The sequence below is a fragment of the Paralichthys olivaceus genome, chromosome 4 (genome assembly GCF_024713975.1).
Source record: "Paralichthys olivaceus isolate ysfri-2021 chromosome 4, ASM2471397v2, whole genome shotgun sequence".
NCBI classification, from domain to species: Eukaryota; Metazoa; Chordata; class Actinopteri; order Pleuronectiformes; family Paralichthyidae; genus Paralichthys; species Paralichthys olivaceus.
This window is the reverse complement of record NC_091096.1, coordinates 6800074-6825000: the sequence shown is the minus strand read 5'-3', so window position 1 is coordinate 6825000 and position 24927 is coordinate 6800074. Positions and strand designations below refer to the sequence as shown.

The 24927-nt window shown below is 41.7% G+C and overlaps 3 protein-coding genes across 5 annotated transcripts in view; 2 read left to right on the top strand and 1 right to left on the bottom strand.

Annotated features, from left to right (window-relative positions):
* The window catches only part of LOC109648105 (tricarboxylate transport protein B, mitochondrial), a 17171-nt gene extending 12875 nt beyond the window's left edge, over positions 1-4296 (top strand). The window contains exons 4-9 of the mRNA XM_069523028.1: positions 514-652; positions 1197-1281; positions 1424-1528; positions 1869-1984; positions 2095-2168; positions 2512-4296. Of these exons, the coding sequence (XP_069379129.1) occupies positions 514-652; positions 1197-1281; positions 1424-1528; positions 1869-1984; positions 2095-2168; positions 2512-2626 (634 nt within the window). The 3' untranslated portion in view covers positions 2627-4296. The remainder of the gene's footprint in view (positions 1-513; positions 653-1196; positions 1282-1423; positions 1529-1868; positions 1985-2094; positions 2169-2511) is intronic.
* Positions 4297-6099: 1803 nt separating this feature from the next.
* On the top strand, positions 6100-18874 carry LOC109636958 (somatomedin-B and thrombospondin type-1 domain-containing protein). 2 transcript variants are annotated; one of them, XM_020099019.2, is made up of 5 exons: positions 6100-6566; positions 13746-13928; positions 14349-14439; positions 16976-17134; positions 17552-18476. In XM_020099019.2, the coding sequence occupies exons 1-5, from the start codon at positions 6317-6319 to the stop codon at positions 17655-17657; spliced, it is 789 nt and encodes a 262-aa protein (XP_019954578.2). In that variant the 5' UTR covers positions 6100-6316; the 3' UTR covers positions 17658-18476. The 2 variants fall into 2 exon arrangements, with proteins under 2 accessions (XP_019954578.2, XP_019954577.2); XM_020099018.2 differs by having other exon boundaries at positions 6126-6566; positions 13743-13928; positions 17552-18874.
* A 2610-nt stretch (positions 18875-21484) lies between these two features.
* Positions 21485-24613, bottom strand: snap29 (synaptosome associated protein 29). 2 transcript variants are annotated; one of them, XM_020098974.2, is made up of 6 exons: positions 24370-24613; positions 23331-23567; positions 23001-23194; positions 22797-22882; positions 22607-22711; positions 21485-22336 (listed from the first exon to the last, which is right to left on the bottom strand). In XM_020098974.2, the coding sequence occupies exons 2-6, from the start codon at positions 23565-23567 to the stop codon at positions 22176-22178; spliced, it is 783 nt and encodes a 260-aa protein (XP_019954533.2). In that variant the 5' UTR covers positions 24370-24613; the 3' UTR covers positions 21485-22175. The 2 variants fall into 2 exon arrangements, with proteins under 2 accessions (XP_019954533.2, XP_019954534.2); XM_020098975.2 differs by having other exon boundaries at positions 24284-24424.
* Between the last annotated feature and the right edge of the window lie 314 nt (positions 24614-24927).

The window sequence follows — 24927 nt, the reverse complement described above, 5'->3', positions numbered from 1 at the left end:
GGAAGTCAGAGGAGCAATAAACAACGTTCTGCACTCGCAGCAGTTTGTCTCCACTAAAATCTCAGTTCGAAATACATTTTGTCCATCCGTGTTCTCTTCTGCCGCGTAATTATTTTGTGATGTGTTTCCTTTTTTCCATCTGGTAAACATGTAGTGAAAATGTCTTGATTAAAAAAAGGAACTTCATCATAAGTCTCTGCAATATCACCAGCTATTTTTATTGTTTAATTTAACACACACATTGAAGTGAATCTAGTCTTGGATGATAAAAACTGCATCAATCCAGTCACAGAGTGGTTTAATAAATCAGTACAAGAAATGAATCTCCACCCACAATGTTATTCAAATGTTACATTCAGCTGTCAGTGATTAAGACTGGTGTAAACAATATGTACCTTCAAATGTCAGATAAATCTCTTTACTCTTTATGTAAATTCAAACGTTTCCCTCTCTAGTAAATCAAATTCACTGAATTCTCCCACAGTTAAATTCTGACTCTGTTCTCGTCCTCAGGTTCGGGGTGTTTGAGTTCCTCAGTAACCATGCGAAGGATGAGTCCGGTCGACTGGACAGCACCAGAGGCCTGCTGTGTGGACTCGGAGCCGGGGTGCTGGAGGCGGTTCTTGTCGTCTGTCCCATGGAAACTGTCAAGGTATATTACAAACTGATCTGTGGTCAGATTTCTGATGGGGAAGTGTCCCCTCCACCTTAAATGCACATGAAACAGCAGCGCACTGTGATTTGTGTGTCTTGTAATTTCTGGACAATCTGGTTTTATCAAAGAAATAAACATAACAGTAATATTGTTTTTCTAATCCTGAATTATAACATCTCACAGCTGTTCCTTTCTGAGCCGGGACATTACAGTAATAATAATCATCTACACAGAATAAGTCAGAAGATTCTGAGTTTATTATCTTAAGAGATAAACTGATTAAAGTATATACGTTTCGCACTGAAAGCAAATACTCAGACAGAGTAAATATTTATTTAACTTCTCAGTCATAATACTGTCTTATTGAAAGTGTTTATTCATGAATATATATTAAACCTTGTATATTCCCTGAACTCAGTTCCTCTGAAGAAAGCCAGACAACACATATGTTGTTTTGACCAGCTCGTGTGTCTCTCTTCTCTGCAGCAGCATCAAGTTTTTCTGATGATCGTCCTGTTCCCTTCATTTCTTATCTCTCAAGGTTAAATTCATTCATGACCAGACTTCAGCCAACCCCAAATACAAGGGCTTCTTCCACGGAGTCAGAGAGATCGTCAGGGCTCAGGGTAAAGAGCGCATGTAGTTCACCTGACATCTACTGGTCAGACAAGGGTGGTGTAGCCATAACCACACTGTTCAGTCCATGTGGATGTGGACTGAGATTGAAAGAAGCCTGGTGACTTTATCCTGGTTTATTTTCCTGGACAGGAATAAGAGGAACGTACCAGGGTCTCACTGCCACGGTCCTCAAACAAGGCTCCAACCAGGCTATTCGCTTCTTCGTGATGACCTCTCTCAAAAACTGGTATAAAGGTCAGTGTTTTAACGATTTCTGGATGTCGTCGCCAATTTTCAATATTGCTATATGATTAATATTTATTTTCTAATCCCTAGTGACAAAGAAATGTAACCGAGCCTTGATAAAAAAATTTTTAACCATAAACCATATCCTAAATAACCATAAATAAAAAGAAAACACAAATACAACCAAATATATAGAACTTCAATTAAGGAAATATTAACACAAATGCACATATTGTTTGCATTGTTTATTTATTTATTTTTTTGAAATATATAGTGAATATGGATTATATAAGAATGCAGTGTAATGTGATGATAAAGCGACCGCTTGACTCTCCTGTTCCTTCACCAGGTGACAACCCCAACAAAGCCATCAATCCTCTGGTGACCGGAACCTTCGGAGCCATAGCAGGAGCAGCCAGTGTGTTTGGAAACACGCCTCTAGATGTCATCAAGACTCGGATGCAGGTACGTAAAATGAAAACTGTTCATAAAAGCACAGTTTCTTCCTCGTGTGTTCTGCTGGTGTCCTCGTTTGAACTCAACATCTGACAGCGTCTCTCGTTTTCTCTCTGAAGGGTCTTGAAGCACATAAATATAAAAGCACGTTGGACTGCGCCATGAAGATCCTGAGACACGAGGGCTTGGCAGCGTGAGTACGCCTCCACTTTGTTTGGCTTAGTGTCACAGCAGGTTTCTCCCTTTAATCCTTTAAACACAACAAGCCTTCGTTGCTTTCTCAGCTTACAAGTTCTGCTGTGAACCCTGCATGTGAAGCATCTAGTGGCCTTAATTCATCCCGTCTATCGGACATCTGTACTGACCTTAAAATAAAAACACTGAATGTCCATTAGATCCAATCATTTTATCCTCTGAAACCTCATGGTCCATCCTAGATGGTCAACCAGAATTTTATTGTCCTGAAAACTGAGAATAAAATCAACAAATAAACACTGATATCTTACGTTCGCCACTCTGTCTCTGTCCGTCTGTAGTTTTTATAAAGGCACAGTTCCTCGTCTGGGCCGCGTGTGTCTGGACGTGGCCATCGTTTTCATCATCTATGAGGAAGTGGTGAAGGTCCTGAATACGGTGTGGAAGACGGACTGAGCCGCTGGACGCACTTAAAGGCCTCCTGGGCACGAGACACAGATCTGAGTTCAGCAGACGTCCTCTGAGGGGTTGAGACAGGGAGGTGAACTTGGATCAGTGTCTTGTGCCGACCGGGAGGCTGAAGAGAAGAAAGAACGCCTGACAGAGGCTCAGCGTCGCTAACATCTGGACAGCTGCAGAACACCTGATAAAACCAAGGGTCAGCTTTACAAAGTGGGATTATAAGATCAGCCAGATAACTTTGAAAAAGATGCTTCACATGATTCCTTGACGACTTCTTTTAAAGAACAAGTTTGCAGATATTTCATCACATTTTTCAAGTTATCTGGTTCACTGTCTTTGTAAACCTGCTTTGTAAAATATTCCCTCTGTGAAGAATATTATTTTTCACCTTTCACAGCTGGTTTACTGATGTTTCCTGTGAGTATACAGGTGTCATACTGGATTGTCTTGAGTTATTGTTGCTCTCTGTCTCCTCAAAATGTTTATTTAAACTCAAAGGAGCCAGACTGCAGCTCACATAAACTGTGGTAACTTCCATAATTAAGCCTTTAACAGAATGATTTTACATTTATAATATGCCAATTATTTTTATAAAGCGCAGATTCTTATTTAGTTTAATATCAGTGTTTAAGTTTTATTATAATATATATAATATATTTTATTCATGTGCCAAATGCCAACCTGTTATACTGTGAAGGTGTGTTCAGAGTGAGAACACATCTCTGAGTCTAATGATCTCAACCAGAAAAGAGAAAATATTATTATGATTCATAAAATGGTTTATAAATGTATTTATTGAAAGATGCAGATGCTTCAGAGACTTTTAGAGATTTACTCTTGTGCCACTTGTGTCAAGTTTTCTTTCTGTTATCAGGTCTGGGTTTAAAGGTGTTTTCGATCATTTGGAAAATATTTTACACACTAAGTAACTTTGAACCTTGATTCCTCCTCAGTGGAAGCGTGATAATCAGGTTGTATTCTAACACCGGGAAAAATATATTTCTACTTATATTAGGTTTATTATTTTCATTAATGGGGTTGCACATCAGCAATGTTTTCTTTATCTTTAAAGGGGTCTCCCACCAAAGAGGTTGAAAATCACTTTGTTTTCAAATCCATTGCCAGTTCATTCTGGGGTTTTTTTTCTCACTTATGTGCCTTTTGCTTTTCTGTTTGTCTGCAAATGCTACTTCAGAAATATCTTCATGAGCGACCTGTTAAACTGTAGAATTGTTTTAATTCTGTAGCTCAGTTGTATATACATACATATATTATTTATTGTTTTTATAATAAGGTATATTATTCCTCTTTGTTTCATCACTGGTGATGTGAATACAGTTAGAATATATGTGTCTTTCAATAATGATTGTATTAAAACACTGATGGATTATATTCCCATGTTGCTGAAATAATCACCTTTACTGTATTTTTCTGTTTGGCCCAAAAAAAAAAAAATCCTTGTGTTCCAAACAGCCAAAAGACCAAGAGAAAATGATATTGTTATTGAAGATCAATGTATTTCATGTATGTGTGTATATGTGTGAGTGGTTCTTTAGGATGAATCTCGTGCAATAAACATCGTCTGTAGTGTGTGCTTAATGTAAAGTCATTTGTTGTGGGAGGGGATTTTAAAACTCATTAAAAAGGCATCTGAAAACATGAAAGCATGAAGCCTGGCTGTTATTTTCTTCTTCTCACTCTCTCCCATAGTCATCTATGAAGATTACAATATATAATATTTGCAAGTAAAGTGCCCACGAAACTTACTTTGTTTATTTTGCTCCACAGGTGTGAAGGTGTGAAGGCGTCGGACGGTGGAGCATCAGTGAACCACACAGCAGAATAATGGTTGATAATAAGGAGAGAGAGAATCTGAGATGACAGAATGAAGTGGTGAGACTTAAATAGATATGATAAGATCCATTTTAAACACTAGGGGGAGCTGTTGCCAGAGACTCAAACACATCTGTGATCCTCTCCCTCCTTCATCCTCTGGCACATTCACATCAGTGATGAGAGACGCCTCCTCTCTCCCTTCATATCTGTACAATAGGTCTTTATGAGGAGGGTCCGAGCCCCCACTATCCCCCTCTTCATCCTAACATCATCACCCCTCCTCCCCCATCTCTCCCCTCTGCTGCTGGAGACATTGTTTCAAAAGTGAGAAAGAAAAAAAAAATCTCATCAAGTTAAGACTCACAGGAATCAAACGTACAACAGCTCATTAAACGTATACGTCAGTGGCTCTTAACCATTGAGACTTGAGGAATCAGGACAATCCAGATGTGAGCAAAAAAGTGATTAGTTATTGAACAACTATCACATCTTGGGAGCCCTCAGACAAAGAAAACACTTTTCTGGTTATAGATGTTCTATTTTTCACAACTGATCAGTAACACACAGGATCTTTATTTCTTCCTTTCGGTGTAATTGAGATAAAGTGATGGTTTCATATGGCAACACTTAAATGAAGGAGAATCTCCTTGTGATCTCACAACAACTTTTTACATGAATGTGAATTAAAAAAAACATTTTCCTCCTTATTTTCCAAGATCCCAAAGAGGTTGACATGTAAAGAAAAGCCTTCTTACCCCACTGGGTGTTTGGGGGATGGGGGTTCAGACCCCAACCATTGCACTACCATATATCTCATACGTGTTTTTACACAATATTTGCTTATAGAGTATATGAAGCAGTGCATCTAATGTTTAACACTTTCCCAGCAACCTCTGATATTCAAACATTGTCAAATCTAATCTTTGTTTTACCACTTATCTGGATATAAGTTGTCTTGTGTCTCTCTCGTGCTGCTGCTCTTTTACAGTAGCTCAGTTTCTCCTCCACAGCCTCCATTCACTCGGAGCCGGTGAAGTGGAAGTAATCTTATTGTTCTCCAGTCTTTCTCTCGATAGGCTGACTTCTGCGGGATCAGTGGAGATGGGTTTGATGCTGCAGCTCAGCAGGGACCACTTCACTTTCTTCAAGTTCCTGCGGACTGAACCTTGTTCCGGTGAATCTCTCTTTTATTTAATTATTATTATTTTTTATAAAGTGGCCGCGCCGCTGTCCGTGGTGCTGAATGTGTTTTCCTGACAGGGAGCTCAGACTGAACTCAAAGGTTTGAGGTGTCTTCACATCGCTTCCTGCAGAAATTGTAGTGAAAACACCCGAGATGCACTTGTCTTTTCACAGCAGTTTTGGATTCCTTGAAATGTTGGTCGTCCCAGCTTTGGTGCAACAATGCAAGTCACTATGAATGTCTATATATGTGTATGTTTTGCATATATTAGTGGTGCAATACATTGTTAGAAATTATATAACTTGATTCTGTGCTTGTTTTTGACATATTGCGCAAACAAGCCCAATAGGGAGAGAGAGAGAGAGAGAGAGAGAGAGAGGTTGTACTGTAAGTCTTTCCCAATAACCAACAGTAGCTCCAAGGGGCGGTGTCCGACAGAGGAGGAGAGCTGGTGCGCACACAAGCTCCACTTTTACGCATCAGTTGTTCAACGCAGCAGTCATCTCGTTCTCCTCGTGAATAGGACCATGTTGTGCTTGGATTCTATATAGAAAACATAATCTTCGACGTGATAGTGTAATCTAGTTTCAAGCACGACCCAAAGTGAAGGATACACCAGCAGAGTGCGTGCGCGTGGAGCAAGTGGACCCAGAGAAGTTTCCGTCATGGGAGCGCGTGGATGGAGCTCGGCGCGTCTTGGGTTCGTCGTTTGTGGATATTTGGTGTTTTTCTGCGCGGAGATTGTTCCAGGGGCGGACGCGGGCTGCAGGGAGAGGGAGAGCCCGAACTGCTGCACCGGCCGGAATAACGACTGCTCCGAGTACAGCAAGAGAAAAACAGTGTGCTACTGTGATACCTACTGTCAGAAGACCGGAGACTGCTGCGAGGACTATCAGCGTGTGTGCCAAATATCTGGTGAGTTGCTTGTTCTATAAATCTGACGTCAAATAACTTCAGGTACTTTTTGTTACAGTTAACATCATGAGCTGTAGAGAATGTGTATCCTGTCCAGAGACACTTGTTGTTCCTTGTTGTCCACTTAGAGCCAGAGACGGCTGGCAGTGAGGTGACACAGAGACAGTGAGACATACTACACATAGCTGTCTCCAGTGCGCCCATTATAGCTGTTTGTTTTAAGTGGGTAGCCAGAGATGACCATTCGAGGGCTATCTGCTGTCTTCATGGTTCAGTGTTTTCCACCAGCAGCTTGTGTTTATGTGTTTTCAAGTTTGTAGGCTTGACCCTTGGCCTTCACATCAAAGCTACAAATTGCACAACCTGAAAGTGCTGGACAGTGGAGTGAGTGATCACAACAAAGAACAAACCAAATATAAACGCTTCTTTGAGTCATGAAATTAAAGTAGTTCTCAGACTCCTAATATGTGAGTTAAGGTAACTTCTTCCCTCAGCATCCCGGCTGCTGCTATATAAGGACAAATGAGGGAGCGGACACCATGGAAACCAGACTGCCAAAGATGGTCAGGATTTAAGCCGAGCTGTGTGTCTGAGATGTAACACGGGAAACAGTCAGACTTGTAACTGAAGCTGTTCTTATACAGAACGTTGAAACATCTCAAGTTCACAAGGACATTATGTGTATGAGTGCACTCAGGGTGTGACCCTCACCTTAAGTGCACACTAACAAGCACCTGCAGGGACATTTGACGAGTTAAAGAGCTTTTTAAAGCAGTCCTTCTATTTAGGCACATTGAGTTTACACATTGTTTACCTGGATATGTGTTGGAGAGGTGAAAAGGCTTAAATCAATCACTGAGAAGTGTGTACAAAATACTGCGATGGAAGTACTAATACACTTTTTCAAACCTATCTGCAACAATATCTGAACCACCTGTTAATCCCCGACTAAAACCACATATTATTTCGCACATTTTAATGACTTTTCTTTCGATACTTCACATTATAACTTGTCTTATGTAGCATATGGCTTTATTAAATGATGATGTCTTCATTTCAGTAAAAACAAATCTGTATGTTGAAGGGAATATAAAGCCCCAATTCTGATTTTTTTGTTATTGTATTTGTAGAATGAAAAAGAGAGAAATATTCCATCTCATGAAGCATCATTTAACTTTTCTTATCAAGCGGCAATTTTAGATAGAAAAAGAAGCAAGGACACAAGAATAGCTCTTCAGATGCAGAAATTCTAAGAAACTGTGACAATCTAACATTTTCCATTTAATAGGTAATATTGCACAAACACAAAGTTGTATTTATGCTTCTTGAAGTAAAGTTTCTCCGCATAAGTGCACGTACTCTCGCATTGCTCTCATGGTGTCCTCAGTCAAAGTATTCATCATCCAGCTGAGTGGACTCCAGGTATCACATTATTCATCCCATGTGTCTGCCAAGTCGAAACTGAACAGATTAAGCGCAGGAAAAGGACCTCGGGTCAGTGTTGAGTCATCACTGTATCGTTCAACAGCAGCTGGTCCCTCAGAGGTCAGCTCACGGCTGCCATGTGCATCGGTTTGATCACGTGCCAGATCAGGGCTGCGTCGCTCCGATGTGATACAGCTCAGAAAATAGTCTCATGATGGTGCCATGCAGATGTTACAGGTTGAACAGTGTTTTCCAGACACATGTGGTTACTGTGAATCAAGAAATATATGCTCAATATAATTATTTATAATTTCTGAAAGTCATGTCAGTGCTTAGAAAAGACTTTGATGAGGCTTTTGCGGTCTGGAACGAACACGAGTTATGGTCAGTCGACCATGACCTTTGAACCTTGTATGGACCAATGAGCACGAGCAACGCAAGCACCTTGACTTCCGGAGCATCTTTACAGTGTAAACACAGCATGCATCTTGTGGCTTGGCTCAATTCCATCAAAACAACCTGATATTTTCTCACCCACATTACACCGAGACTTTATCTGATGCTGATCCTGCGGCTCTGTAACGCATCAAGGAGTCTGACTGTGTGCCGTCTGTCACAGTCTGTAATTAACACGTGTCAGCTGAAGCCGAGCAAAGAGCGTGGAGTGGGTGACATCAGAGGAGAGACAGAGAATGCAGCAGCAGACTGTTTGTACCACTTGGACCTAAACTCTCAGAGCTCTTCAGAGAGCGATACCGTTCTCTCTGCAGATGTTGCTCTAATGAAGTATTTGGCAGGAATGTGGTGCTGTGAGTAAACAGTGCGGAGGATGTTCCTGTGCATGGCAGCAGACATAAGTCAGAAGTTGTTGCTGTTAAGAGCTGTGAGGAGTCGTGCTGGAATGTTTAAAGGGAAAACAATCCTCCCTACAACTCACGTTTTGCTGCAATTCTGGCAAAAATCTGTGTTTTTTTTAAATTGTCATCGATGGGCATACGTTACTTTCTGAAAGGGAATTAATTATTTCTGCACTTGAATGAACGGTGGTGTTTGTTTGGTGTTTGTGGAAACATGTTAAAAAGGTTTTTGGATGCATTGGAAATTATAGGGATGAGTTGCAGAGCTTTGCTGTCTTTCAGGTCAACAGTCAAGTTAACTCTGGTTATCATCTATAACAATATGTATATTTCCCCCCTGTCCAGATCGTAAACAAGATTATACAAACTGCTGGATGGATTATCACGAAACATGGTGGAAGGATGCAGGAAAATAATCCATTAAATGTATGTGCGGATTTGACCATCGTGGCGTTATGATAATTCATGGGTATTGATAATAGAACCCCACATCTTTAGGTATTTATAAGTGTGTGCAATTTGGTGAAGATCAAACTGTGACTGTGTATTTTTTTAATCTTGGCAAAATAGTTTAACAATTAACAGTTATTAAACTTCCCTGCTGAGCTGAAAAGTTTTAAACTAAAGAGTCACGTATGGACAAATAAATGATTGTTGAGAAGATGTTTATTTCTCTACTGACAGAGGCCTCGCTGCACATTTGAGTTGCATCTTCAACACCAGATGTGAGACATTTTTTCGGGGGCTAGATTATTCTGGGCTCTTGTTTTCTTTGCCCTATTCTATAGCTACCGGGTCACTGAGGGAAGCTAAAGGGCATTCTGGCAAATAAAGGAAATGACTGTCTGAGGCAGAAGTGGAGGAGGAGGCAGGTTAAGAGGATGAACTAAAAACACCACAAAGGTTTCGAGCACTGGATGTCACGAATGAATTATACTCTACTTCTTTTTTATCACATTATTTTCATCTCTGCTTTACAGCGAGTCCGTAATTCCTCATTCCTCCTCACAAACTCCTCTCCTCTCCCTGCCGCCAGTGGAGTCTGGTAATTCTCATTACAGCAGGATGACATATTGTAGCCTCTGCCTCAGATACACCAGGGGTTTGCTCATCATTCATCTGTTTCCCCTGCTGACTCTTCTGCTCCTCTTCCTTTCCTCCAGGGCACAGTATGTTGTCATACCTCGATGTTTGCTTCTGTCCATCTACCTTCACTCCCTCCTCCTCCTCCTCCTCGCTTCCCACATGTTCTTTAACCTTTACCGCTATGACTAGTGGATGTTTTTGCCAAGCTTGACTGCAATGGGCCAGCTGCTGGAGACAGCTTACCGTCATGTTTCTGCAGGTAGGAGCCAGTGTTCAGGATGGATGCACGAGTTTGTGTACCATGTCTGCTGCTATAATCCTTATAACAAAGTGTCGGGAGGCGACGTGATGCAAACATCACCTTCGGTCCTGTTATTTCAACAGAAAACCTGACCCAGCTGTGTTTGGAATGAATCCTTTTAATGAGTTGGTTTGGTTGGCTCCTCTTTTCAAGGTGTCTACAGGAAACATTTATGTGCTAACCTGTTATTAGGGCTCAGTCCCTAGTCCCTCACCCCTATTAACAGGCTTATTGTGTTGCCAAACATTATAGGGCTTGTCTGATGGGACCGCGGCCCAGCACTTCCCTTTGGGAGGGAGGCCGGGTTACTGTGGAGGTTTTGAGGTGCAGTGGTCCTCCAGAGCAGCTCGACATCTGGGTCCCATCAGAGAGGAGACGTGGGGGCGGCGGTGGCCCAAGGAGGGGGAGGGAAAGTGGAAAGCAGGTCCACAAAAAAAGGAGACAGATGGAGGAGAAAGAACAAGGGAGAGAGTGGGACAAAGTGATAAAGGGAGAAAAAGATAAAGCAAATTGGGCGGGCAGGACTGATACCTCTTTTGTCGCGAAACCCTAAAATGGAAGCAGGATTCAAGGAGAGGGAGAGAAAAAGCAAAGGAATGCAAATGGGAAAAAGCAAGATAGTGCACCAGTATCTGACTGTAACAAGTGTGAGAGGAAACTGGCTGACAAGTTGGGAGATAAAAGTGCTGATGCTGGATACACATTCAGTAACGCAGTGTTTCAGTATACGTGGTGTTTGTCTGAAGCTCTGCCAGCTGCCATGAAAATAGCCACAAACTTTGTCCAAGCAAAGTCTCAACTGTTTCAGTGGGATCCCTTCACTAACTCACTAAGTAGTTGATTGAGGAAAAACATCTTCAGGGCCTTAAATTCCAGTGAAATACATTTATTTTGCACTGAAAACAAATGAAGCCCTAAACATCAATTTTATGTAATTCAATTACATATTAAAGGATCACAGTGTAAAAAGCAAAGTACCACTCTCAATTAATTTGATTTATTTACTTTAACTTAATAAATAAAATGTAATAAAGTTGTTTGGAACTTTTATATGTAATTGAAATGCTTCATTTCTTTTGAGTGTTTTGACTGTTTCAAAGTTTACGTTAACGTTGTGCTTCAGTAGATTAGAGCAGACACATCCACAGATAAAACTGTCTCCTTCAAGATAAAACATTTTTAAACACGTTGTAAAAGTATCAGCTCATTGAAAAAAACAAAAGCTTAACATGCTGACAACGAGTGCCATTTGTTTCCTGTATTAGGGTCAGAGGTCAGAGGTGGTGGCGTACTTTCCAGCAGGGGACTTTCTCTTCAACAATGGAAACAGGGGACACCGGTGGCTGTGAGCTGTAGTGTGGGTCAGGCTGTGTCAGGCTGTCAGCAGGGTTATCATGTGCTCGGTGGAACTGTCGCAGCGGTGGTACCAGAGAGAGAGCGAGAGCTGTGGACCACCACAGATTGGTAATTACCTTGTGACCTCTGGTGACTTGGGGGGGCGACAGGCTGAGACTTCCAGACAGAACCTGAGTCCTGTTTGCATGTACGTCTGTGTCCATCAGAGGGATAACAGCCCTGGAACTCCACTGGTTCACTCTTCCTCAGCTGTGAAGACCACTTCTGCCATGTTTGATTGTGTTTTCTTCCCACTATGAGAAAGAGAAACAGCAACATAGAAACTGGTCTTGTGAACGTCAGAGGATGCAGGAGAGGGAAGGAAAGGCAAGGAGACAGGAGCAAGGATAAGAGGATAAGAGGAGGAGGAGGAGGAGGAGGAGGAAGTTAATACGGTTGTGGGGTTTTGATGGGATCACGCCCTTCAGTGTTCCTTGAAGAAACTTCATGTCACTCTACACAGAGAAACGTGTTCGTCTGTGGGTTTTAGGGCGATGACTGAAGATGGAACAAGTCCAAGTGGGTGGGTTCATCTGACAGGACTTGTTTTCGATGTGTATGTGTGTGTGTGTATGTGTGTGTGTGTGTGTGTGTGTGTGTGTGTGTGTGTGTGTGTGGTGATCTGGGAAAGGCGAGTGTCAGGTGGGCAGCACTAATGTGCAGGAATGCAGAGATTCCACAGTGGCTTTGTGGATCGGCTGTGTCACTGAGACAGCCACCCCCCCCCTCCGAAACCCCAACGGGACCATGGGAATGAACTGAACAGGCGGTACCTTGAAAGCTCCCTTTCTCTCGGTTTTTCTCCTGTTCACACACACACACACACACACACACGTACTTAAACACTTGCAGCGTTGCATGGTGAGGGTGAGAGTATAAAGACTAATCGGATTACATTCAGTTGTTGTGTACAGTATTCATCATCTCCATTTTCTTCAAGCTTCAAACTTCAAACTGTGATCACCTGCTTTCATGAAAATATGAAGGACCATTCTACTAACTTCATGAAAAACCTGTCTCGTGTTACACATGCTTTATTTGCATGTATTGATTTGTGTGGAAGCACTCCAGAGCCTTTGTCCTTCTTTGTTTATCAGCTCACTAAGGCTGCACTTCCTCCTTAAAACAAGGCCGTTAAATGTTTGTCACTATTAAATATGTGTGTGTCGGACCAGGCCTGATTACAGCTGGAGACTTGTGGCTTTGATCAGAGGAGCCATCTAACTAATACAGCTTCCTCTTAGCCTGATATAATTGCCATGTAATGCGTACTGAACAAGGAGAGCCTGATTGCTGCTGCTGTGTTTATGTGTCATGTTGTATTTGTGTGTGTATGTGTGTGTAAGTGTGGGGTAGAAGGAAACACAGGATGCAAAATTAGACCCCCCCCCCCCCACCCATCTGACCTGGGTCGCAGACTTCCTGAGTCTGGGGTTTGGGCTGGTCTGACATTAGTCGATGGTAATGACCCGGGTCCCTGTGCACCCATGCACCTGAGTAAATGCTCAGTGCAATGTCATGCAGGCCTTTATCTGGGTATGTGTTGCAGCTCACACTTTCAGTCATGCAGTAAGACATGGCAGGACCGATTAGGGAATGAATTATCTGGAGTAAGGGAGCATTCATTCTTCAGCATTTAAGACGTGTAATGCTAACACAGCTGGAGCTTGTCTTCTACACTTCACACTAAACTTTGAAATAAATGAAATTAGAATCACACTCAGTAGAACCTTTACCTCCTCCACGGCCCAACAGTCCCTTCAAATTCCATCAGGCTGCACCAAATAACACATTCAAAGATATCACTTCCCCAAATATTCAGGATTTTTTTCATCTACAATGAATTATTCCCCTGGAACTTGATGAAAACATCGAAAAATGTTACTGTCTTGACCCATATCACATCCTTCCACCAAGTTTCCTGGTAATCCATCCTGTGTTTTCATAATCCTAAATCTGAACAGACAGACAAACAAACCCAGATCAAAACATTGAACCAAACTTTAACCAAAAACAAGAAGAGGGATTAGATTATGTTTTTTTTAATTTAAGTTTCTGCTGCTGTTTATCAAAAACCCCTCAGGTGATCTGTGTATTTTCCTGCTTCCCTAGCAGCCATTGACTGTGTGGTGGGATCATGGGGTCCCTGGTCATCATGCACATCTCCGTGTGGAGTCGGCAGCACAGAAAGGAGTCGCCAAGTTTCCGTTCCCCCCAGAAACGGAGGCACGCCCTGTCCAGACCTCAAACAGCGTCGAGGATGCTTCGGAAACAACGCCATATGCAGCACTGCCAAAGGTAAGAACATGACTTTAACTATGTTCACGTGCATTCATGCACGCGCCGACTCCTGCTCTGAGTCTGACACATTTCAGTATTCTCTGGGGTATGCCTCTCTCTCTCTGGTTTTACTCTAAGCAACACATCTGGGCATATCTGTTCCGAAGCCTTATCTCCAGCTGTTCTGTGTCAAATGCCTCCGTTATGTTCTCTATGTTGAAGCACTTTTCTGGTAATGAAACACCAGAACACAAATTAACACTTACCAGGAAAGACTTCCGTTGAACCCAGAGTTCCGCTGCACATCACATCACTGTAATGAATTAATAAACGATTATATAATAAGTCATTTTGAGTCATATATTTGAGGTTACTGCTTCCACTGACTCGTGCAAGTTATCTGACTTCCACCTCTCCATCCCCGCACCTGACTTTCAGAGGTGGCGAAGATCCTGCCTGATTCTTTCAAGAGGAACTTCAAAGACCCGTGGAGACGACCACACATGCTGATGAAGGAGGAGAAGGCCAGGTAAGGCCTCTATTATCAGACTGCAAACAAACACACAGCTCGCCACTGACCCGGCTCAACTGGATTTCCTCTGTACGACCGGCTTTCATGTGCAATCAGTGCAGAGAGGAAGTAATTGCAGTTGAACTGTGTCAAGTGTTGAAAGATCCTTGTGTACTGAGACTGTTTGTTGGCGACAAAAATATTTCAAAAACATATTTATAAAAACACCAAAAACTTGTTCTTATCGATGTAATTATAACTAATAATATATGAATCCTCTAATTACTATATTTCTTTATTAATATACCTTTTATACCACAGCAAATTCCTTGTAAGTGGGAACCTGCTTGGCAATAAAACCCAATTCTGATTCTTACAGCAATGATTTCATTTGAGAAAACTGTCAGATTTCAGATATCTGTTTTTGTTTGACTCCAGCTGCGAGCTCCAAGGCTGCACTGAAGCTTCTCTGATAGAGCTTCATATCAGTGTTTCCTTGGTTTTTAATGTCACTTTAAATCCCCCAAAGATTAGAGAGGACCAAGGCCAAGGTTGCCATAGCGAACATCCGCTTGAAATTGCTTTGACTATGTAACATGAACCCCCGTCTCTGAAGATTTGCATCAGGAGCTGACCTTCACTGATAAGGCAGCCTTAATCCATGTGAAAGGTAAGGCCTTCATGCGTAGACGTCGTCTTTGACCTGCGCTGATTGCTGATGTTCTCAGAGATGGAAAAAAAAATCAGAGGCAGAGGAGTAAAATCCTGGCAGGGTCCCTGACGGCCCTCGTCCTTTTTACACTGATTAAATTGGACATCGGAAACCTTTGTTTTGACTGAAGCACAAAGCATCAGGGGATTGGAAGCACATTACTCATAAATGTGAGAAATTATACAGATGATACAGAGTTCAGGTTTCGCACAGACACTTGGTGCATTCACAGGCCACTTGGGAATTGAACGTTTACACCAGTTGAAATGATGATCGTACAGTTGCCATTATTATCTCCCTGAAATTATCCTGAGGAGTGATATTTCACAGAGATTCAGAAGTTATCCTGCAGTTCTTAATAGAAAGACCTGTTCTAATCTCTGGAAATCATTAAATCTATCAGGAATTAATTATTATGACAGGACAGTTGTGGAGGTGAAGGGGCGGAGAGAGCACCTTCACCTGCACCACTGAGGATCAATCAGCACAGGTGAGAGCTGTGAGCTGATTGATCCTCAGACTTTAAAAGGAGGCAGCAGAGCTGCCTCGGGGGGAAAAAACGGGGAACACAAGAAACGCCCTGAGAACACTCAGAAGAACGCTCTGAGACGCAGAGAACACTGAGACTCGAGAAGAACACTGGGAAGAGAGACTTTGGTTAAGCCAAAGGTCCAGCAGAAAGTGCTGGACCATTTAAGTTATGTTTTGTATGTTCAGTTTGGCCTTGATTAATAAAAGATGTTTCGGAACCCGCAATGGTTGAACTGGTCCGTCTCTGGCTGTCGTGAGGGGAACCCCGTGGCGTGGTCGAACGCCACAACAGTATTTTAGTGCTATGCATGAAAATCTACAGCATTTGAGGTTGGTTAGGTTTTGTTAAGTCTAATAAAGAGAGGGGACATGGTAAATTCCTTGTGTGTGTGTGTGTGAACATATTGTGCATGTGTATAGAACGTCATTAAACTTGTTGTTCCAGTATAATTTAAAAAAAGATCCCAAATACTTATGCTAATGCGAAACGTCCAACAGAATCCATTAGGCCTAAAATATACTTTCAAGGTTCTTAGAAGACTTTGCTCGACCTTGTCCACTTTGATCGTTCACTGCTTTTTATTCACATTTGCTCCAAATCAGATTTGACACTGCATGATATTAGAATATATATTTTTCAAAGTTCCTGGTGGACAATATCTCCAGGATTCTTTCGGAGAAGGTTTTCTTTGATGAACTGCCCCACAGGGTCACAGTGTTTTGTCACAGCTGACTAAATCACAGATAAAATAAATAGTGCAGGAGGTTAAAGTGTCTGCCAGAGAACACAGTGATCAGGAAAACAAGACTTTATTATCGTTCCCAGTGCACAGACTGAACTGTGTTGATGTCAGGGAACAGCAGGTGACTCCGCTGGATCATCTTCAAATGGAGCACATCTCTTATCAGCATCTTTTATTTGTCTTTTGTCTGCTTATAATCTTGGTTGAGTGCAGCTTGCTGGGTTGGATCACCGCTTGACTTTCGTCAGTCAAGCCAAGCTGGATTGATTAAACAGCAGGGAGGTGGAGCGGGGCCTGTGTCTGTTGATGTAGAGGCAGAATGATTAAAGTCCAAAACTCAATTCAAAGAGAAACTAGAACGGCACTAAACACAACTCCGACCTTTGCCAAGGCCCATAATGCACTCATCCCACAGATCTGGAAATTAAAGATGAGGATTTGTTCTGGATCTATCTCCTGTGTCTCAGCTACACATTGGTTGCAGATGTAGGTTTCTAGCGCTATTTCTTTCTATGTAGTAGCTGAGAATATATACATTAATTGTGTCCTTCTCTCTCTGTGCTTGCAGTTACTGTGTGTACCTGCGGGTGAAACAGGCCAGTGCAGCATGTAAACTCAAACTGTGGAGTGCTCAGCTTGTGAGAGAGAGGCTGGTCTGCGCTGAGTGTCAGAGTGACGCCATGTCGAAGTCCGACCTCTGTGGAGGGGACGGCCGGGAGAGCACCAGGTAAACCCAGCATGACACTGAAGATACATTCATCCACTGAGTTCACATTAGTTGACCGGTTTTCAGCTGCAGACTGGTTTTAAAAAATGGAAAGAGATAATAACTGAAAAATGTTCAAACATACCTTTATATTCACAACCACTGAGTCTAAGAACTCATGAGTTAAAACTAATATCATATGTGTTAGGTCTGTGCTTGTAGTTAGGATCAAATAGAAGGGACATGCCTTCCAGAACATTTGTAAAAATGTCATTTAAAACTTATTCCATCAGAACAATATGACACCTGCAATAACCACTTCAAACTCTCACAGAAAGTGGATTTTTACACATCACATAAAGTATGAACAATACTTAATGTCTGCAGTGTAGTGTAATGAACACGTCACATGTCTGACACAGTTGTTTTATTTCCCAGAACGTTCTGGGCAGCAGCTTCAGTCCCAGGATGTCATGGTTCCTGGGTACGGGAGTCGTCTTCAGAGGGCTGCCACTGTCCTCCCTACTCTGTGCTCTTTGTGTGAGCATTCAAACCCCAGACATCCGTGTGCAGGGACGACATCCCCCTGGACGCCTCCTGCTCACTGTGGAGCGCCCTGCCAGCCAAGCCAGATTCCTGGATGGGTAACTCAAGGAGATCAACAGCATCCTGCCACTTTTTGTTTTTTTCACCTCATAATCTGTACTGTATAAACTATTACTATAAGCACACAGAAATCCTTGCATTTTACTTCAGATTTTACAGCCACATTATGTACTTTTTCTCCTATAAAGCACAGCAACATCTAAATACCTTTTTACCTCTCAATCTTTGCTATCTACCTCCATCAATGCAAATGCATTTGTTAATGCATAATGTATAAATATATAAATATATTATTTTGCTTTATACATTTTCTACTTTTGATTGTTTATGTGTAATGTATATGTGTCTATATAACTACACTTGTTGTATCCAACAGTTTAAACACCAAACACCCAGTAATTCACAGGGCCCTAAATCACCTGCTGGTTAAAGATACTGAAAACTGGTTCAAATTGTATCCATCGCTAGAATCCTTAAGCCAATATATGTGTATTTTTACAGTTTTGTCCCTGTGATCATTTCTTTTTAAACAAAACATTAATGCCAGCAAGTCAAGGTGAATATCAGGTATTGATTCTCAGGTGCTTACATTTGTGTCTTTGTCTCCCATCAAGCTTCCTCGTTCACGTCTGCCTCCTCTTACAGTGAGTCACTGATGTTTTTTAGTGTTTAGATCTAATATTGTTGGAGAGGAAAAAGAGCCATTTAAGAGAATTTCACTCTGGTTCTCTCTGTCCTCTGTGGCCAAGACTGAAAGGAATGGCTTTGTTGATGTTTTCTTTGTCTCACTGGCTGTTTTTCAAAAAACCTTTTAGATTCCAATAACAGTATCTTCATTTTGATAATCAGCAAAGTGTCCTCCCACCTCCTCGCCCTGCTCTTCCTTTTCTTCTCTCCTCTGGCTTCATGTTTTCTCTCAGAGAAACTGTTGAAAAACACACATTTCCCCACATCTCTTGTTCCACTGGTTTTATACGAGGACTCGTGTATTGCCAGTAAAACACTTTCCTCCCTGGAACTCTGTGACTTTCTCTCCCATGTCTGTGCCTGTGTTTGTGTGTTTATTTATTATAAAACAAGCAATGATTTTATTAGTGCAGCGCAGCATACTCTGTACACTGTCCATTAGTAAGAAAATAAACAACTATACTGTCACCTTCCCTCCCTCCCTTGTCATATTTTTCTAATGTGGGTGTTTTACTGCATCAAGGCAGTTAGATCTACCAATAACACAGATTTTCTTTGCACAGGCCGAGCATTTCTGACTTCTCGCCTCTACAATTACCATCGTGAGCGCAGCACTGCTCCGTTTGACCAGTGTTTACAAGCAGCGGCTCACAGTTAAAAGGAGAACACACGCAACTTGTGACCATCAACACATTTCTCTTGCATTCCTGGCATTTTTACCTGTGGTGTAAATGGGATGAGGACAAGCGAAATGGCGGTTAATGTGTATAATCAAGCATTTGAGCTACATTCTCCGGCAATTTGGGGTTTGTTCTCGTTATGTAAGTGTCAGATATGATGTGTGGACGGACGAAACAAGCAGCTGAGACACTGGATGGCTCAAATCATCTCAAAGTACTTCTTTCACTGGTGTTTAACCAAGAAGGTTAAGAGGATGATTGGGGTAAATAGACATTAGGGAAACGTTTGAGTGCTTAGCTTTACACATGTCATTTTGCGTTTTTGTCTGAAAATTGAATAGAAAAATAGAAAAACAACAAAGACTTGACCACTCAACTATCATGTCCTTGATAACAAGCACATGGGCCTGAGAGATGCAAGAGCAAGAGGTCCAAGATCTGACAAATATGCGATTCCATGTTCAGCCTTTGAGAGACTCATGCCCGTGGCTTCTTTCTTGTGTTCCATGTCCGAGGCACTTGAACTTCACCTCCTCCATTAATCTCTCCAGCTGCCCTCCCTTCTTTCTCTGCCCTCCTCCTCCCTCCCTTCTGCCTCTCCGCCAGCTCCCTACCAAACTCCCCTCAGTCAGCACAACTCTTTATTTTCTCTTACTACAACAGTGGCAATAGAGTGCTGTCAGCCAGTCAGTCCATCCCCTCTGAGGCAGGCTTCACCCCCCCCCCCCCCGGCTGCCCTGCCTCTGCTGCTAACCCGCTTTCCAAAGGGCAGGAAGGCCCGTCTCTGGCCCAGTGCCTGATGGGCTCCGACAGCAGTGTGTTCTGGGATTACTCTGGCTGAAAAGGGGGGCATTCCAGCACCGACGGCCTTTGTCACAGCACGGCCACTGTTTGCTTTTGACAAGACAGCTGTTCAAAGCCCTCACGGCCCCCATGGATGGCGTGAAGGGAAAGAACCCAGAGGTGACTTCCGTTTATCGGTGGTGTTGGTGGCTGTGCGGCGAAACTTCTACCTGTGTTTCACTCTACTGCACGTTGATCTGTAGCCAAAGTTCAACCATCTTCAATAATCACATTACAGAGGCTCCACTGAATTCATGGAAATAAGTCACTGCTCTGAAAAAAGATGGTCAAACTTTGAGACACACATTCAAGACATTTCTGCCCTGGAGCTACAAAAGTAAAACCTCCAAGGTTGTGATGGATTATAAAAAGTTCTTCTCTGTTCCTTTGAAATTAAAACATGCTCAAAATCTCAAATTTAGTTTCAGTAACTGCAGCAAAAACCGTCTTAGATTTATATTCCTGCATGTTTCTTGCAGGAATATACAACTTCATGTTTGATTGTTTTGCTTTTCACTCATTCAGATAAGTTTTGTTTTAAATATAGATCAAATATATTACTACAAATACAAAACATGCAATAGTTACAAATATGCCAGAGGTGTCACAAATATGTGTTTTTCAGTCCAGACATGCAGGGGCCTCCCTCAGCTCGGGGGCCCTGGATATCCCGGTATCCCCATTTTTCTTCTGCCGCAGCCCCAGTGTTGTGTATGTGTGTGTTTTGGGGGACGTGTGTACTGTAATTAGCAAGTCATCCTAATGAAGGCTTGTTGTCTGTGTGGGAGCAGCTGGTCCAACACAGAGGAATGATAATGAATAGACACTTGGACATGAGGACCTGAGCAACACACAGCAACACAGCTGGTACCAGTAGAGTAAAAACACACCCAACCTGAGGCAAAGGCATATTCAGACAGAATCATGCATCATTATAAAAGACTAATCCCAGTAGAATATTCAATAACAGTAAAGTATGATACTCTTTTAAAAGGCTGAAAGAAGATAATACAGTAATGTGGCTCTGTTCTGATCCCTTCAGGGGAAATAATCAGTTACTTTCAGCTGCAACAGCTGTGCTGATAGATAGAAATGTATTATTCTATTAAAATTCACCCAGCTTATGTATTTCAGGGCTCTAATTTCAATGCAAACCAATAGCTGTGATATATTTGAGTTAATAAACGCTAACTCTGGTGTATTGCTACAGAAGTTAATCGTAAATGAATTCAACTCTACAACTGTGGCGCCACCTTGTGGTACTTTTGACTTCCTTCCAAACTCTTTTGTGACACCTGAGAATTCCCTTATACTTTTATTGAGTATGTGGTTTTAATTAAAATACATGATTAACATGATAAAAAGAAACAGTTTCTTAATAGTTTTATCTGAATAACCTTTGTTTTTCTATATTGAAAACATTCATGTAGTTGCTCACCTATGACATTTTATCCTGGGTATGATTTATATTTATAATATTATGTATGTTCCATCAGTTTCAAGAGCTTTTAACTTAAAGCTAACTACTCAATTCAATCCATCACAGTCTGCAGGATTTAATGTGATACAGAGTTTATCAATATCAACATCGTATATAAAGCAATTGAAAGCACATGTGCACACGAACATAAAGTCTAAATCAAACTGAAGAATTGTAATTAGATGTACCAGTGGAGACACCCCCAACAGATATTCTACTGTGCATGCATGTAACATGTAAGGCAAAGGTGGTCAAGTGAGTCTTGCAAAGTGTTTTTGTACAAATGTGGAGGCGGGTCCAGGATGTGAATCATACACACAAAAACTGATCAAACTGGCGCTCTTATCACACAACAAGTGAAAACTCAGCTGACTACACTGAGACAGAAAGGCAGAGGAGCTTAAGAGAGATGAATCAGATCAAACGCTGCTTTACATCCAATAAACATGATATAGTCTTCCCTTCATAGCAACCAAGTAGATGAATCACATTTTAAGGATGTTCCAGGAGGCATGTGCAAGTGTGCACAGGACAGAAGGGACCTAGACAATCTCAGATTTATGAACAAATTCAAAAAGAAAAGGGAATGTCACTCAAGAAGAAATTGATTTGAATAAAAACATATCCACTTGTTTATCTGCTAGTTACATATTCCAGTACATTAAAAAAAGATTAAATCAAAGAACATGTGTATTCAACAAAGCCCAGGATGGAAAAGTGAGGATGTTGACTTGTTCTTGTCTCTGTAGGGTGAGTCTGAGTTTGTTTATTTAAGGTTTTTAATCTGTTTGTTCGTGTTGAGGATCTTGCTGTCCATCTTGTCCACTTTATTAAGCAGAGAATCAATGGAGTCGTCCTGGCTCTCAATCTCACTCTGTAGTCCGAGCCCGAGGTTCTTTAGTCTTCTCAAGCCATCAGACATATCATCTAAGTCATTCACAGAAAGGATATCTGACTCTAGTTAAACTGTACGACACAAAACATTTCACACTTGACTGAGAATATTCAGTAATACACTGCTATGTTAGGATTCACAGTATTTCAAAATTTGACAGAATAAACCATTTTATTGTAATGGTGTTTGGGTGTAAGGTAAATTATAGTAAATAAAACACCATCATTTTAAGATGAGAATTACATCTTCACCCTGTTCCACAAAAAACTTTGTATTATGAAAAAAAAAATTTTTTTTTTTACCTAAATTGTTGTCGAGGGTCTGGTGGGCCTCCCTAAGGTGTCTATTCTGAGGGTGACCGTTCTTTTGAGATGAGCTGTCATCTACTGATGCCGAAGCTCCAAATCCTAAAACACAGAAATTCAAAATGGTGGCAGCCAGTTTGTGGTATGGTTATGCCATTGCAGACATCATTGTGTAAACATCTCTTACCTCCTGTGTTAAGCTTTCTTAGGTTAGGGTGGCTGGCTTGATACCTATCTTCAACGTCTTTGCTGCCAGACAAGGCGTTCTCTAATCTGAGCATGAGAAAGTGAGATAAGCATTGTTTAACTCATTAAGGACAGTCAATGACAAGTAGCTGGAAACTGCAAAAATAATAAAACCAGTTTTCTCTGCCATGGTTAAGAACCTTACTTGTCACTGGCCTGATAGGCATTAGGCTGCTCAGGTGGTGGCTTTGTCTCTGGCGTGCCCTTGAAGTAACTGACGAGGCCGCCCCATACGCTCTTTATACTGTTGATGTGCTTCTGGCTGGTCTTCAGGTCCTGATCCATGTGGTCCAACATCTTGTTTGTCCTCTTCAGAGCCTCACCCTGTCGCATCAGCTCCTACAGAGACAAAACCAGTGTGTGAGAGAGAGAGGGTAGAGTGAGAGATACTATAAGAACTTTTTGTTGGTTGTTAACCTCTCAGAGTCAATATGATTCTTTGTGTGCTGGAGAAAAGCTGATTTGCCCAACATACCTCTGCAGTTTCCACACCCATCTTTTCAGACTCGTGGATGAGGCCGAGGGAGCGGTAACTGCTGTCCACAGCAGACTGAGCTGTACGCATCACTTCCTGTTGCAGGTATCGCTGCCTCCTCTCTGCGTCACTCAACCCACTATCACTGGGGTCATCATCGAAACCCCGACTTTTAGGTTTAAAGCCTTCCTCATCGTCATCATCTGCAAACGGGTTGTGGGATTTAGGGTACGCCATCTGTGGAGTTGAGACAAGAATTTATGTAAGACCACAAGAAAAAACATGAAAGTTTGAACAATTCAACAACACTAACAGCAGAGCGCCTGGAGATAATAACATCTGGGCACGAAATATTCGATTCATACAAGATTTAAAATGTCGTCTTGGTCTGAGGGGAAAACATAACAAACAGGGATCTTTCACTATTCTCTGGTAATGTGTAGGCAAAACAATCGATCGATTATGAAACAAATGCAACATATGACATCATATTTCAGGTTCCTGGAAAATTACACAATAAAAGTACCTTGTAGTGGAAAACCTCAGTTACTCTGCTATAAAAGATTTATAAATGTAGGACTTGAAACAGAGCATTGTATACAACAATATTAGAACTTTGAATTGCCTAAGTAAATATTTTGAGTCCTTCTTCCACCACAACTTGTTTAATCTGACAGATAATAGCCCAATTTTGAGAGGAAGTCGTTAACGTTAGCTTCGGACTGTTAGCTCATGCTAGCTTAAAGTAAACGTGTCTTGAGCATTGAATACACCCTATCACGATATCTCACACTCATCGTTCACAATCACACGAACCGTCAACATGAACGTAAAGTAACTGTCGCTGGTTATAGCCTGACATTTCAAGCGTTAAACATAATGAAGGGGTGTTGGTTTACTAGCTAGCTAGCTAACGAGGATTGACAGCTATCCAAATAACAACCCCCATAAACCTGTGTCAGCTCACGGTGTGTTGTTCTGGTGGAACAGAAGATGTCTGAGATGAAACTATAAAAACCTCAGGTTTTAACAGACAAACCTTTGACCGTCGTAGCTGCAGACGCTGTTGTGGCTCAGATGACTGAGAGACTTCCGGTCACGTTGGATGACGTCAGCGCACATAGTACTTGCAGCTGTAGCACGAGCTCAACGTTGATAAATATCACGCAGTCACATGACGCATTAATGTCTTATTTTGTGTTTTTTACTAATAGAACAACTCGTAGCAGTTTCTGACGCAATCTTCAGACATCATCTCACCAAATCTGTGTCCCCAACATAATATTTAAAGGTCCAGTGTGTGAGATTAAGTTTGTAACCATCTGTCTTTACCACAGAATGGGACCTTTATATTTAAAGGTTCAGTGTGTAGAATTCAGTGACATCTAGTGGTGAAGTTGCGTGTTGCAGCTGACCCTAACCTTACCCTCCCCTTCCAAACATGACAGAGAACCAATGGTAGACAGGTTCTCTGTCATGTCATTATTGAAAACATTACTAGGATTATTTTATATTCAATTTATACCAATAGATCCATTTCACCTAAATTTTACACACTGGACCTTTAAATATTTTAAGCTCTCTCTTCCACCGTAAA